The 16,274-nt window shown below is 39.6% G+C and overlaps 1 protein-coding gene across 1 annotated transcript; it reads left to right on the forward strand.

Annotated features, from left to right (window-relative positions):
• Positions 1-6,384: 6,384 nt before the first annotated feature.
• Ifit2 (interferon induced protein with tetratricopeptide repeats 2) lies at positions 6,385-11,961 on the forward strand. Its single transcript, XM_026397030.2, has 2 exons — positions 6,385-6,495; positions 9,661-11,961. The coding sequence occupies exons 1-2, from the start codon at positions 6,470-6,472 to the stop codon at positions 10,904-10,906; spliced, it is 1,272 nt and encodes a 423-aa protein (XP_026252815.2). The 5' UTR covers positions 6,385-6,469; the 3' UTR covers positions 10,907-11,961.
• The last annotated feature ends 4,313 nt before the right edge of the window (positions 11,962-16,274 follow it).

A 16,274-nucleotide genomic window follows, 5' to 3' on the forward strand; every position in this document is an offset into this window, starting at 1 on the left:
AAAATATTTGGGAAAGGATATTTTTCTCTTCAAGGTAGTCTCTAGAGAGGGAGCTAGTCATCTGGGAAGATTTACCTTCAACAGTATGTCTGTTTGAATTTTCTTCCCAGAACATTTATTATGTAGTCAAACAAAGTAAACCCAATTCAAGACAAAGAAGGTCAGACCAGAATGCTGTGATCCCTTCCTTAGTAGCCACTGCACAAAACATTCCTGATGTGTGCAAAGCCACATTCATGTTCGCAAATCTCTATCACCAACCCCTCACCCACCCACACACACAAAATGCCCTCCAACTCTTTTCGCTTATCCATAATTGTATTAATCAAAACTGATTTTTGGTCAATCAATCCTCTCCGGGTAGACTGTTCTGACCAATCCTCTATGACTTTCTGCTGGATTTTGTTTTTTATATTCTTTTGTCATCAGTGTTAGGAAATAATTTCTTAGGCAACAAGCTTCTAGTGGGCTCCCAATGGGTGTCAAGTAATGCGATGAATGAATTCCAAGTTGAAAGGCATATGCCTGACTCCAAGAGTTCACACAGCAGTTCAACTGTTCCAAGAGTTCACACATGGTGTTCTCAGCACCCAGCTCCTGCTGAGAACACATGTGCCCTTCAGGTTTCTTGATTTCCAATAAAGCAAGAATAGTTTCATACATTCCCTGTGCTATTCACTTCCCATGGGCTTTCTCTCTGTGTCATTTTAGATGCATGCAAACTTAATGTTGCAATCAGATTACAAACTCTAGAAAGGGAAGGAACAGGGCTTTTATTTCATAATAAAATTATGGAATTTTAACACACAGTGTTTGGCCTAGAATACGTGGTGGGGATCACTGCCTAAAGTCCTTTGTTAAGTACACAATAAATGTAGAGGAATAGGCAAAGTTTGGTGGGAAAACCCAAGAGTACCTTAGAAGCTTGGCTTCCAGAGCCCTGCTAATGCAGCTCACAAGAGAAGTGGAAATGTCCCTATTGTTCATTTCAAAAAAAGAAGAAATCCATACACCTGCAGTGAACACTTGAACATTTTGCACATTTCTTCTGACCACTTATGCTGTCTCTTGTACCTTTATGTGGACTTTTTCATATCCCTCTTCCTTTCTGATATTTTCATGATAATCTATTTTTACAACTTTTGATTCTCAGAATCAAATATGGAAAAAAATGCAGGAGACATACTTTGAGGGTATTAATTAATGTTCTCCTTAAAGAACATTATTAACAAAGGTCCTATTTGATTACAGGAGGTCTAGGACCCACAGAGTAAAAACATAACCCTTATCCCATAGTGCAAAGATGAGAATAAATATCAAAAAGAACTTCCCAGAGGATGAAGCAAGGTGTTTGGAGAACAATGGCAGGGTAGTTCCTATGAGATGACAGAACGAGGATCAAATCAAGAAATTTTCACCATCGCCAGGGTAGTGGATCTTCAAAAGACCCATCCAGCAGAGTTTCATCACTGCCATAGATCTCTAGAATTTTTCCACTTTCTCTTCAATTGGGTGTGTTTCTTATTATCCCGCACTAGTACTGCACATAATACATATGAAATAGCTAGTCTTATCTAGACTTTTAGTCTTTGTTTTTGATTCTTGAATCTCCAGACCACAAAGAATCTTACCCAGACCATTGGAGAGGACAGTGCCTCACTCACAGATCCCTGACCACAAGCTGAGGGCAGTGATTGCCTTGATTCTGGATGGGCTCCTTTGGCCAAGGTCTGAACATGTTCTATGTTTGGCAGGGAGGGTACATGTGGATCTTTAGAGTAAGAGTAGGGTGCTGGGGTAGAAGCAGCACATGATCCACCCAAGCCAGTACTCATCTTCTGTGGCACAAAGTTGTCACTGAGATAAAGGAATCGTATTCAGGAACTACATTTCTCAGCCTCCCTTTCTGTGTAGGAGAATATACTAACTCTTCTTAATGGAATATGAAAAGAAGTGTTGGAAGAAATCTGTCTCCTTGGATCATTGCACAGAGACTACCAGCTGTCCAGGAAAACCAATCTGGGATGGTTATATGAACAAGAGCATCTTTGTTATAGCAGCTAGCCTTATACCAATTTAGGAACCCTAAGAGAGCAACATTTTTTCTCTTTTGAGCACTTTTTCAAACCTTGATCTTCCCCAATTCTAAAATATTTTCAGTTTGAGTTAAACATTCCAACGCTTTTGGCAACAGAAGTATCCCTTTATACGGAGATGCTAACTCTTCTTCTAAAATAGTATCCTGGCCAAGAAAAAGGATAAAAAGAAAAAGAATGCGATATAGCAACTCAGTGGCATCCACCAATACTGACAGTTCTATATAGTCAATGCTCCATAGTAGAGCATAGACCACTTTTAAATAAGTGGCCTCTGGCCCTAGAAGTAAATGCCATTCCCAAATAGTAGTGGTGGCAGTAGTATATAGAGATGACTCTCCATTATTGGACATTTACTATGTGCCAGGCACTATTCTCTGCCCTTTATATACAGTGATTCACTTAATCTTCATTAAGCCTTGTATGGTAAGAACTGATACAGTTCCTATTTTAACAATGACAAAATTGAGGCTTAGAGAGGTTTCCAGCTGTATAACTCAGTGGCTGTTAGACCTTAGGCTCCTTCCATCCCTCATATATAATAATCCTTACCCTCTCTACTCACTTTTTTTTCCCATAGCACTTATCACATGCTATCTAGTTTATTTATTATTGTGTTAGTCTGTTTGGGCTGCGATAACAAAAAAAAAAAAAATCACAAACTAGGTGACTTAAACAACAGAAAACTATTTTTCCTCACAATTCTAAAGGCTGAAAATCCAAGACTAAGATGCCATAAAGATTAGTTTCTGGTGGGGCCTCTCTTCCTGGCTTGCAAATAGCCAGTTTGTCACTGTACCCTCACATGGCCTTTTGTGTGTGTGAGTGTGTGTGTGTGTGCGCGCGCACAGGCATGGGAATTTTCTGGTATCTCCTCCTATAAGATCATGAGTGCTATCAAATTAGCACTCATTACTTCATTACCCTTAATTACTTCCCTAAGGCTGTATGTCTTTATAGTTACCTTGGTGGTTAGGGCTTCAGTGTATGAATTTTGAGAAGAGAAGGGTGACACAATTCAGCCCACAACAATTGTGTTTATTGTCTTCTCTTTATGGTAGATTAAACTCAGGGAGACAGATCTTTGTGTACGGATGTGCCCAGGAGCCTAGAGAGGTGCCTAGCGCATTGCATATCATAAGCATTGGCTGAAAATATGAATGAAGAATGAGGGGGCTGGGGTAGTGGCTCAGTCGTAGAGCGCTCGCCTGGCATGCGTGAGGCCCTGGGTTCGATCCTCAACACCACATAAAAACAATTAGACAAAATAAAAGTATAAAAAAAAAGAATGAGTGAATGAAATATCCCTAGTAGTCAAACAGGGATAAGGGTCCAAGTTACCTCTACATAAGCTTATTTTCTTTGGGTTATTTGCTTAGGGCTATAAAGAAGTAAATTCATTTACTTCTATCACATTCCCAATCAAAAACTGTCCAAATATACTCTCAAAAAATTAACATTGAAAATGTCTTAGTCTATTTTGTGCTATATTTAGCCCCATTACCTTTGGGCCTGTGTCAGGGAAGTACAACATGATGGAGAAGGTGTGGCAGAGGAAGATGCTCACCTCATAGTGGCCTGGAAGAAAAGAAAAATACCGAAAGGGGGCAGAACTCCAATATCTCTTTCAAAAGCATGCTCCCAATGACCTAACTTTCTTCCACTAGATTCTCTCTCTCTTAACAGTTGCACCATCTTCCAAAAGTGCCACTGCTAGAGACCAAGCCTTTAAATCATGGGTATTTGAGGGGGACACTTATCCAGACTATAGCAACTTTTACAAAAAGAATATGAATGAGCTGTTTTAGTAACTATATCTTCTTAAAGTTTTTTTTTTTTTGGAAGATTCTTTTAAATATGTGTATTCATGAATGAGTACAGGAGTGAACGCTGAATCAGGTGGGAGCACGTTGTTCACACATTACAGGTCATATAGGTGTGAACACTATTGGACTAGCCTCCGGCTCACTTAGGTAGACAAAAATCCTCACATAGATACATAACAAAAAGAGCATCAATTTAAAAACAATCTCAATAGATAAGCATAGTATTTCATTTCATAGACGTAAAAGTATTTTCATTAAACTTTCAATATATGGTATGGTTCTCAGACTTTAGGATTTGCTGGGATTATCTGGAAGGCTTATTAATACATGGATTTCTGGTTCCATCAGTCTAGGAAGGAGTGTGAGAATCTGTCTTTCTAACAAGTTTCCAGATGGTGCTGATGCTGATTGCTGATCATAGTGTGAGAAGTATTGCATTTTACCTCCCTATAGCCAATGCTGATACTCATGGTGACTTTCCCCTTTCTGGGAATAGCAAGCAACTCCCCCTTTTTGAAACCAAGCTAAAATAGGTACAGTCCTAGGCCTATAGACTAGGGAAAAGATGCACAAATACTTGTGGTAACCAGAGTAATCAGAACTTTCACTAAATACATTTTTTCCTCAAGTAGAAGACAGCTAGCCATCCTTTCCACTTTCTACTTTGCAATGAGACTCAGTGTTCTTGCACTAACAAGCTATAAGGTGCATCTCTATTGTAGTTGCCCTGTATAAGGCATGGGCCAGAGAGAGTTCTGAAGGGTGAAAAAAGTTATCTGCAACCATTTCAGAGTGTACTGATCACTAGTGTACTGACCTCTGTGCCTTTATTTATGATTTAAACATTCCTACTCAACAGTTACTCTTGTATGGCTTTTATTTATTTATTTATTTATTTATTTTCAACTGGAGATTGAATCCAGGGTCTTACACAGGCTAACCAAGTGCTCTACCTCTGTGCTACATCCCCAGCCTTTTTAAAATTTTATTTTGAGATAGGGCCTTACTGTGTTGTACAGGTTGACCTTGAAGTTATGATCTTTCTGCCTCAGGCTCCCAAGTTACTGGGACTCCATTAAGTTTTCTTGAATGCAAACTCCAAGACCAAAACAAAACCCACAAGTGTCCCTGGTTTCCTATTTCAGCTTTCTTCTATACCTACACATTTTTATAAACGAATACTAGAATTTGTAAACTCATAATTTGTCATTTATGAGGGAGGCTTAAAAGTTACGAGTTTGCAACTGGGATAGGTGCAGCTGTGGATCCTAATGAAAGGGTAGAAGATTTTAAGAAGCATAGTTTCTGTTTCTACCCTGACCTAAGCAGAAAATCAAGATAAGTGACTTTCTCTAAGACTGAGTAAACCATCTTTCGGACTCAGTTTTGCTGGGAAGTAGGTATCACCTTTTCTCCGTGCCAAAGGCCTCTGGTGTTATTACTTTTGTCCAAGCAGGACAAGAATACTTTATGTAAACTATAATCCTTTTGTGGTTTAGAGTGGTTTTAGTCAGCTTTTTCCAGCTGTGACTAAAGGACCCAACCAGAACAATTTTAGGAGAAGAAAAGTTTATATGGGGGCTTGTGGTTTCAGAGTTCTCAGATCCATAGGTGGCTTGCTCCATTCCTCGGGGCTCAAGGTGAGGCAAAACATCATGGAAGAAGAGTGGTGGCAGAGGGAAGTGGCTCAAATGATCAAAAAGCAGAGAGAGAGAGAGAGAGAGAGAGAGAGAGACTGACTCCATTTGCCAGATACAGATACAGACTCCATTTGTCTCTTTGGTTAGTGATTTTAGTTAATAATTACAATAAAAGCTAGCATTTAGCTATTAGGTGCCAGGCACTATTCTAAATTTCACGTAAACACTCTTTTAATTGTCATCTCACTATTATGAGTTGGTAGCAGTATTGTTCCCAAATTGCAATCAAAGAAACTTAGGCAGAGACATTCAATAATTCCCCCAAATTTCATAGCATATAAACGGAGACTGATTTCAAATGCAGATAGACTGACTTCAGAGCCCATGCTTTGAATCATGTATTCACTCATTTAACAACTACTTTTTGAATGTCTGCCATACCATGCACTGTGCATATATTAATGCAGGGACTGGTGCTTCGCAGTGGCAGTGAAGGAAACAGACTAAAAAGCCCTGCCCTGTGGCTGGCAACTGCTCCTTACAGTGGCCTGTGGGTCGTAAGCAGGAGGGTGGATTTACATGGTAATGATGGGGACCTGTACTCTGTAAATGTATTCTTCTACACAGTGGGCTCCCAGGATGCCTTAGATCTAGAACTGATCATTCTGACTCGATGTAACAAATCTGGTTCCCGAAAAGCTTGTTTATTACTCAAGATCATTTCTCTGCAAAGAGTCCTGATTTCACTTTCCAGTTTCAATTTCTCTTTTGTAAAGTCAACCGCAGAGAAACAGGAAGAGTAACTGCCGACTTGCTGTTATATAAGAGTCTCTCCAGCATCTATCGGAGGCAGAGGAGGGAAGTTTCTGAAGCGCACAGCAGCCTGAACTTGCAGCCCTTCAGCACAATGGAAAACTGCATGGCAACCACAAGGTAAAGTTTCTTTGCCCCTCTCTATTCACACTGTAACAGTGTGATCACATTTGAATGCAAATCCTAAACAGCCTTTCTCCCAAGCAAAACCAGTTCTGTTTGCTTGAAGGGTTCCTACACCTGCACCTCCATCTCTGTAGCCGTTAATCTGTTTTATCTGTAGCTGTTAATCTGCTTTATCAGCACTTGCCGGATTACTCATAAAGCAGCACAAAGTCTGGTTTCCTAAGAACTGCAGGAGCTGAGAGCTGAGGTCAGACAGAAGCAGGCAGAGATGTTTAATTGGGCTGGAGTCTTCATGTCATGAAGATGGGTCTGGGGGAATTGCTCTTACACACTATCCCTCTTTTGTTTCTATTGGAAAAGATTAAGTTGAGGGCTTATAATAAAAAGTATTATTTAACAAAAGATTTCTTTTCAGTAGATATTGTTGAAGATGTATTCAGAAGTGAAAGTTCTTTTAATGGCCCCATTCATCTCACATTTGTACAGGGCTGGTAACTAAACAGAACTATTTTACTTCTCCTGTGCCCTACACAAATGATGGATTAGAGTATGAATTGAAGATGGGGTGAGTGGAGAAAAGAGTCCTCACCTCTAAAATCCTCTCCTAGCCTAGAAACATGAGATTGTCCTGAAGAGAAAGTGTTAACTCATTGGGAAGGAAGGAAAGCTTCTGTTTCTCTAGTTTGAGAGTAGGGTGGAGGAGAGTTCTGGAATCCAGTGCTTGGTTCCTAGAAGATGCACTGATTTCTTCTGTCAGGCTTCCAATCTCTGTCTTTGAAATGGCACTTCTCTGCTAGTCTAAGTATCTGCTTGATAAGAAAAAACGGGGTTGGGGGGGGGAGATTAAGATGTTTATAGATTTGTTTCTATGATCACCCAGAATCTGTATGAACTTTATTCTTATTTTTTAGGATTTTATCATGGACTGACCTTAGAATCTTTTAATAACTATCAGTTCCTCTTTTCACTGTACTTGTTCTTTAGTTATGGGCTCTTTCCCCTGGGTTTTACCACTGTGCTCTTAGACAGTAGTTCTCATAAAGTGGCATCACCTTTCTCCATAGACAAGTCTTAACTGGGCTTCTCCAGAAATCTTTACCATGGCTGATTTTAGGACTGTCAGCAAGAGAATCTCTACAAAAGAGTTCAATGCAGATAAACTTGCTATTTTCGTGTTGCCCTGTTTACTTGGTCACTGGCCGGGAAGAAATCAGCACTCCAGGTGCTGGACACCCCCTTACTAGTTTTTCACAAACATATCCAGTATAGTAGTTTGTAGAAATGTGCAAACAAGGCCTCTTTCCTTGAGCTGGGCTTCACAGAGATGTCTACATTTTTAAGATAAGTTACAAATGGGCTCCATGGTAACAGCTGGCAGGGGGAGGAAAGGAAGGGGAAAAGAAGCTCTCTCCTTCTCAGGTGCTGTCCTTGAAGGGTTAACATGCCCAGAACAGTGAAAGAAAAAGCTGCTTTTATGTGAACTTCTGCAGACTGTGAACTTCTGAGCCCCTCCCCTTACATGCTGGGTATAAAACTCCCTGAACTCAGGGTTCAGGGGATTGATTGATTACAGCAAAAGCTATGCCCTCTGAACCTGGCTGCAGCCAGATAAAACTGTTTCCTGCTCCCTTCGGTGCCTTGCCTTGTCTGTCCCTACAACATTCAAACTTGTGCATATGTCATAATTAACCTAAAGAAATTGTTAGAGGCAGATTCCTGCACTCAACTCCCCACAGATAATGATTTAGGAAGCTGAACTGAGGTCCTAGGGTGTGTGTTTCAATCAGGCACTCAGTGACCCCCATAGCCACACTCCTTATTCCTATTCTAAGAGGAAACCCCAAGTGAGAAAAATAAGATTCCAAAAGAAAACTAAAACAGGAGATGCAAATTATTAATAGATCAGCTCTGTGAGACATGTTAAGCTTATAAACCACCAGTCTAAGAAGTAGAAGGGGGGAGGATTATACTTTATTCCAAAAGATATTGCTAACATATATAATAATAATATTAAGAGATAGAATTTTATAAAAGCAGAGGAAATGAGAAAATATTAAGAATAATTGCAAATAATTTAAATGGTTAAAATAGAAAGATTCAACAGCAAAATAATGAGAGCATAAACTATCAAAATAAAATAACAAAACAAAACTAATTTGACAAAAGCTCAAAAAAGTTTGGATAGAAACTTTATTAAGGATATACTAAAAGCTGAAATGATTAGAGGAAAGTAATAACTTAAGATAAGTTATCAACTGGGCTCCATGGTAACAGCTGGCAGGGGGAGGAAAGGAAGGGGAGAAAAAGCTAGGGGAAAACTAGCCTCAACTCAGACAGACCCATGTCCATCTCTGTAATTCTGCTGTCCATTTTTTTCCCTAAGGCAAATTAATAAGAACTAAGGAATTAAGAATATAGAAGATAAAATAGAAGCAAATTTTAGAACAATATCTAAGAAATTTCCTGGGCACAGTGGTGTATGCCTGTAATCCCAGCGGCTCAGGAGGCTCAGATAGGAGAATTGCAAGTATAAAGCCAGCCTCAGCAATGGTGAGATACTAAGCAACTCAGTGAGACATTGTCTCTAAGTAAAATACAAAATAAGGCTGGGGATGTGGCCTAGTGGTTCCCTGAGTTCAATCCCTGGTACCAAAAAAAAAAAAAAAAAAAAAAAAAAAAATCTAAGAAATTTAAATCAGCACTGCAAAACAGGGTCCCAGAAAGAATAGAAATCTGTGAAACTAAGTTTTCCAAAATACTAGGTAAAGATGAAGAACAAACAAAAAGCAATTAAATAGTCTTATTATTTCTTTTCAAACTACCTAAATAAAATTTTAATCCTTTGCTGAAATCAGTTTCCAAAGATTTTGCAGCCCTGTCAGAATTACCTAACATGGCTTTTTTCTGGGAAAACTAGCCTCAACTCAGACCCATGTCCATCTCTGTAATTCTGCTGTCCATTGTCACCAAACTCCTGCTTCCTCATGTAGAAACTAACATATACGCTAAAACATTGGAAGGAAATTTTGTTCTTCTTAAATTTATGTTAAAATAGAGGAAAATATTTTATTTGCTATGATCCCACTTCTTGACAGATGATTCTATACTGTGTCTCAAAGTATCCATCTTTCTTTTTTTTTTTTTTTTTTTTCCCAACAGTGAGAGCGCTATCGAATCTTTGGCAAACAGCCTACAGCAATTAAAATGCCATTTCACCTGGAACTTGATGGAGGGAGAAGAGTCCTTGGATGAGTTCGAGAACAGAGTGTTCAACAAGTGTGAGTTTCAGAACAATGAATTTAAAGCCACAATGTACAACCTATCGGCCTACATAAAGCATCACAGAGGCCAACATGCAGCAGCCCTGGAATTCTTGGGGAAAGCTGAAGAGTCAATCCAGGAAAAGTATCAAGACCAAGCAGAGATCAGAAGTCTGGTCACCTGGGGAAACTATGCCTGGGTCTACTATCACATGGGCCAATTCCAACTGGCTGAGAGCTACGTGAACAAGGTGAAACACATCTGTGCAAAGTTTTCCAGCCCCTACAGAATTGAGAGTCCTGAGCTTGAGTGTGAGGAAGGATGGGCTCGGTTAAAGTGCACAAAAAGTCAAAATGAAGGAGCAAAGATGTGTTTCCAGAAGGCTTTGGAAAAGAACCCAAAGAGCCCAGAAGCCACCTTTGGATGGGCCATCGCGAGCTACCGTTTGGATAACAGGCCACCATCTCAGAACTCCATTGAGACCCTGAAGAAAGCCATGGAGCTGAATCCACACAATCAGTATGTTAAAGTCCTCTTGGCTCTAAAACTTCAAGAGGTGAATGAAAAGGATGAAGGAGAGCGCTTAGTTGAAGAAGCCTTAAAGGAAGCTCCAGATGCAATGGATGTATTGTGCACTGCATCGAAGTTTTATAGAAAGAAACCTGACCTAGATAAGACTATAGAACTGCTAAAAAGGGCCTTAAAACACACGCAAGACAATGCCTACTTGCATTACTACATTGGGTGCTGCTATAGGTCAAAAGTCCTTGAAACAGGGAACAGAAGACAGAATGAAAACGTCTGGGAAAGAGAGGAGTTACAGAAACTAGTAAGACAAGGGGTGGATCACTTAAAGAAAGTTGAGAAAAATGAAAATTTCCAGCATATCTGTAGCTATATTGCTGCCCTCTATGTAATAGCAGGTCAATATGAAGAAGCAGACTACTACTTCCAAAAAGAATTCAGGAAGGAGCTTACTCCTGTGGGTAGACAATTGCTCCACCTGAGGTACGGCAATTTCCAATTGTATCAAAGGAAATGCAAGGAAATGGCCATCCACCATTACTTAGAGGGTCTGAAAATAAACGAGGAATCAAAGGAGAAAGAAAAGATCAAAATTAAACTGCAAAAGATTGTCCAATAACGACTTTTCTAAAAAATGAAGCCAATTCCGAAGCTTTGCAGCTCTTGGCATTGCTTCAGGAGTTGAATGGAGAAATGCAAAGAGCAGATGAAGACTCTGAGAGGGAGATGGACTCAAAGCTTCATCCCTTGAGACAGAGAATGAGATACAGGGACTCGATGCCCATAGGGCTTCAGCTGGCACAGGGCTGAAAGCCCTCCACCACATTGTTATTCAAAATAGTTAAATGACTGGTGTGGCACAGCATGGACTAAGACACTGGCCATAGTCCTGGATTGGAGTTATGGGGGAACCCTGCTGTGCCATCCACAGCTCAACTCCATATTCATTCTCTCCGTGTCTCTCTCCTTCTCCCTCTCCCCCACCCCCGACTCTCTCTGCCTTCTTTCTCTTGTTCCCTAGGCAATACTCAATGTCAAGTGTCCCATGCAGCATGACTTCCATTTTCCTGTTACCCATGGTAGAAATGTTGTTTGAAAAAAAGTGAGAGTAAAGACCAAGTCAAATCCAGAAGGGGCCTGTCTAGGAGACCATCAAGCAGCCACAGTTCAAGACTTTCAGGATGCCCCTGGGAAGATTCTGCCTCCCATCTGCCCTCCCTAAAATTGTAATACAGCATGTAAATAAGAAAAAGGAATTCTGTACCATATGTGTCATTTAGAAACTGAAATATACAGTTCTTTAAGACCTCTGTGGAAAAGCAAATGTCTCACACAGGATAAGCAAAAGAGAGAGAAGGGAGTGCTGGTTTCTCTTTGTAGATTGTAATCACTGAAAGAAATATTTACTATTGAAACCACTATTAGGAAAATTTCTTTGTAATTGCTTTCTTCAAAAATGCCTTGCTGAACTCAGGTTTGAGATGATAGGAGAGCAGCTGAATAGAAGAATAACTTAGTGACTAAAGGCCTAGTGGAAAGTCTTAAGGAATTAACATTGACAATGAATGGTAGGATTTTTTTTCTCCCTTAAGAAATATTGATTAACACTTCTTTTAACTCTAAAAATCTTCATAAATTTAAGTTTATATTAGTATTTGTGATTAAACAATTAAAACAGTATGTAAAATTCAACATTTTTTTAAATTAAAAATTTCAACTACTGTAACAATAAGTTCATGTGTTGAAAATATATATATTTGAGATCATCAGTGTACACAGTTAAAATTTCTGAAAAAAGTCATAGGTTTTATTAACAAATAAATTTGAGATTAGTGTTCTGGTTTATCTGAACTTTGGTTGTATCTTATGTCTTTTTATACTTAACTTCTGATAAGTAAAATATTGTGCTGAGTATGAACTGGCCCCAAATAAGCTACACTAGTCTGATATCATAATCACAAATAGAACAGCCTTAAGAGACGAGAGCTTCTATTTATACCCATCACCTGCCACATGCACACATGTGCACACAAACACCCTGCCCCCCCACATTGACAGGGTGTGGGGTGTTGTCCGTTTCTCTGTTCAATCTTGTGCTTTTTGTCATATTCTCTCTTCCAATCTCTATGATGAGAGATGAGGAAGTGTCACTAATTCTGTTTAGGCCTGGAGGCAATCCAAATATGTGTTGGAGTTTTCCTTATTATGTAAATAATAGAAAGAGACATGAAGCCCAAAAGTTTCTCTTCCATTTCAAAAGCTCTCTAGTGGAAAGTGCAAGCCATAGAGGCACAATGAGAAACTCACTCCATCAGACGAGGGGAAGTTTCAGCTCATTTTGCCTAAGTAACTGATTATTTTATCTGGTCCCCAGGGAAGACAACCAGGCGTGTTCTTGACGAAAGGCAAGACAGAAGACCATTAAAACTTGTGTGTGCTAAAGAAAGTTTATCAGGCACGTGTAATCTTCTTATTGCATGTCACACCCTCAAACCCTTGCTGGGACAGGACCCTGAGAGGGTAAATGGGGGAAAGTGTAGAGAAGAGATTTAATATATTAAACTCAGTATTTATTTGAGGACTTAAAGCTAACAAATGATTGGAAAACAATAAAGAAAATTATATTTGCAGCTCATTTTCCCTGAAATTTCTATCTAATGATAGCAAACAAAGTTACATGAATTGGGCTTCATTCATACTTCCCTGACTCTTAACCACATCTCCCAGTACATTACACATGCTCACCAAGGTGAATAGCAAGTGCGCATCAGGAGTCTCCTCCGTGCTGGTGAACAAGTTTGTCAGGATTATCTGACTTTATCTCCTGTTTGTATTGCTTCAATACAATTGTGGATATCATCAATGTCCACTGTCCACAAAACATCTCTGTGTTTGATTTCCACCTTGAGAGTACCGGCATACCTGCCAAAGATGTTCTCAGGTATGTTTACACAAATGAAAAAGTAAGGAGAATTTCTCTTATTCCCATTTTAGTTGTAAGTAGTGCTTATAATTTCTCAATGAAGAGATTTCTCAGCTTCTCCACTAAGCTAAGAACAGGACACTGAGTCACTATCTACTTTCCTCTTTCTTCACAACTCATGTCAATTGACTCAAAAACAGACATCTAGCCAGGCATGGTGGCACATGCCTCTAGTCCCAGCAGCTCAGGAGGCTGAGGCAGGAAGATTGCGAGTACAAAGTACAAAGATCCTCCAAAGTGTTCAAACTTATTTAATCTACCTAAAAACATTTGGAAAGTCTTTCTCATACCCTTCCAAAGAACTGAGCCTACTGAGGCTGGGGTTGTGGCTCAGCGGTAGAATGCTCACCTTGCATGTGTGAGGCCCTGGGTTTGATCCTCAGCACCACATAAAAATAAATAAAATAAAAGTATTGTGTCCAACTACAACTAAAAAAAAAAAAAGAATGGAGCACACTTAAACATTATTTTGCATCTGACTTATAGAACAGAAACTTTATGATCTAAGAGCTATAAACTGCTGAGTATACATTTTCCATTTTCTCATTTTAAAATTAAGCGCAGTAATTTGTCAAAACCTCAAATTTACACATACATTTTTAGGCTTAGTGAAACAAAACATGCTATTTTCCACTTAAAACTTAAAACATTTTAAAACTATGAAATATATTTTATAATTATTGATTAAGAAGACCTACAATGTACTAGAATATTTTATATGGAATAGTCTAAATAATACGTAAAACTTTTAGTAGACAGTTGATTTCTCTAAGTATTAAAGAGTAATTCATTATTCCCACCAGAAACAAATGAGAAATACCATTTCCAGAGTCCTCACTAATAGTGAAGGTTATCTGCCTTGACTTTTGCCAATCAGATGAGTCCAAGCATATATTCCCATAGAAGGCACTGGCTATACGTGTCACAGGTAAATAAAACATTCAAGAGTAAAATTCTTATGTCTGAACTCCTCTCACCCTCTGGACCTCAGAGCACCTAGTTCTTGGTCTCTCATTCCCTATCTCTACGTCTTCTCCTACCTCTCTCATATCTCTTCCTTCAAGTTTCTCTTTCTAGAGATGACTTTGTATTTTTGTGAATAAACTAGAAAAAAAAAAGCCCTCCTGGATTACACTTTTAACTCCATAATTTAATGGAGATTTCCTAGAATCATTTTTGTCTGATTAAAAACTCCAGGGAGAAATCAGTTTGGCCCATTTCAAGTCAAACATCCCTCCCTGGCAGGATCTAGGATGACCAAGAGAATGAGGTCATAGGTCAGATATAATAGGGGTGGAGGCTTTCTGGAAAAGACTTATGCAGGTGCTCCAGGAAGGTGCTACAGGAATAGGGAGGGAATAATTGGCAGATGAAATGACTTGCATACTGGGAACATACTTGAATGCTCCATCACCCTGGCACTGAATTTGGTGTGCAATCCAGCACTTCATCTTCAATGTTACCACTGGTGAAATATCCAGAGTTCTAGCCATACCAAGGCTTCTGGAGCTTTAAAGCGCAGAACCTACCTTCATATGCACACAATTTCCTGAGGATCTTGTTAAAATTCAGATTATGATTCGATAGGTTTGAATGAGTCTGAGATTCTATTTTTCTCATAAGCTCTCAAGTCAAATTTGTGTTGCAAGCTTATAAACTACAACTTGAGTAGTTGAATAACACCCAATTCAGTCTGGTTTCATTTTTCAGTCTATCCTTTGATCAAGTATGAAGCTCATATCAGTAAATTTTTCTTCTGATAGCTTTCTCTCTGCAATTAGACCTGTGAGAGCTTGTTGTGAAGAACAGACAGACTGGTCGAGAAGCAGCAAGCTTCTCGGAAAGGAGGAAAGCTCCAAACTTTATTTTACACCTGGCAGGCCCAGAGGAAAACAAAAGTTCAGATTCTGAGCACCATCACTGTTGGTAAAGTTGGCTCCAGGAGTGCTTCTCTTCCGGGAGCTCAGGTCCATGACACACTGAATGGCGCGTAAACCGCCACCTCCAATCCCTGTGAATGATGCAAACTTTGAATGGCGCACCTCCAATCCCTGAGTGGTGCGAACTCTCAGCCAATGAAGAAGTAGCAGCCCACTTGCCTTGCTCCTCTGCATCCTGCTTTAAGCCCGTAAATATCAACACCCTCTTCGTTCTCGCTCTCTTACTCTCTTGCTCTCTTACTCTCCCCTCTCTCTCCCACCTCTCCTCTCTCTCTCTCTCTCCCCCTCCTCTCTCTCTCCCCTCCTTCTCCCTCTCCTCTCTCTCTCCCTCCTCTCCTCTCTCTCTCTTCCTCCTCTCTCCTATCTTTCTCTCCCCCCCTCTCTCAACCCCCTTCTCTTCTGCAACTGGCCGCAAAGGTCCTGCTAATAAAATCTTGGATAGATAAACGGTTGTTTTGGCTTGTTGAGTATATGGAGCTTTTCCACCATCCTTTACAATCACCAGTTTTTCACAACATTTATAGGCTCTCTGGTGTTATAAATTTTCTTGTCTAAATGCTACGTGGTTGTGAACAGGGTTTCAGAAACTGTGTGATAAGGGGAAGAAATCCTCTTACAAGGCCTTCAGGAGAAATCTCTAGCCTTAGGCCTTGAGCCTCCATAGGGTTGTTTACTCTTCAAAGAAAAGTAGTTAGATCTGAGGGGAAGTCATTTATAATCTAAAAAGTAGGAGTGGGTGGTGTTAATCAGGTTCTCTGTTGACTACAAAGGAGAGAAGAATCTCCCTTTCCCAGGCACTAATTTTCTTGACTGTGCTTTGTTTATTTTGCATCCAGGCTTGGGTTAGTTACCCATTACTTTGATAAGACAATCTACTTTCACACTTCACGAATTAGCATTCTTGGGCTGGAATTGTGGCTCAGCAGTAGAGCACTCACCTAGTACCTGGGAGGTCTTGGGTTCAATCCTAAGCACTGAGTAAAAATATAAATAAAATAAAGGTATTATTTCCAACTACAACTAAAAATTAAATACTAAAAAAAAGAATAAGAATTCTTAATGTA

The sequence above is a fragment of the Urocitellus parryii genome, chromosome 5 (assembly GCF_045843805.1).
Source record: "Urocitellus parryii isolate mUroPar1 chromosome 5, mUroPar1.hap1, whole genome shotgun sequence".
Lineage (NCBI taxonomy): Eukaryota > Metazoa > Chordata > Mammalia > Rodentia > Sciuridae > Urocitellus > Urocitellus parryii.

What these genes read in the sequence shown, in the direction of transcription:
- Ifit2 (XM_026397030.2), top strand. Translation starts at nt 6,470, where the DNA reads ATGGAAAACTGCATGGCAACCACAAG. An exon ending in AACTGCATGGCAACCACAAG is followed by an intron (nt 6,496 to 9,660) that starts GTAAAGTTTCTT and finishes TTTTCCCAACAG; the next exon opens with TGAGAGCGCTATCGAATCTT.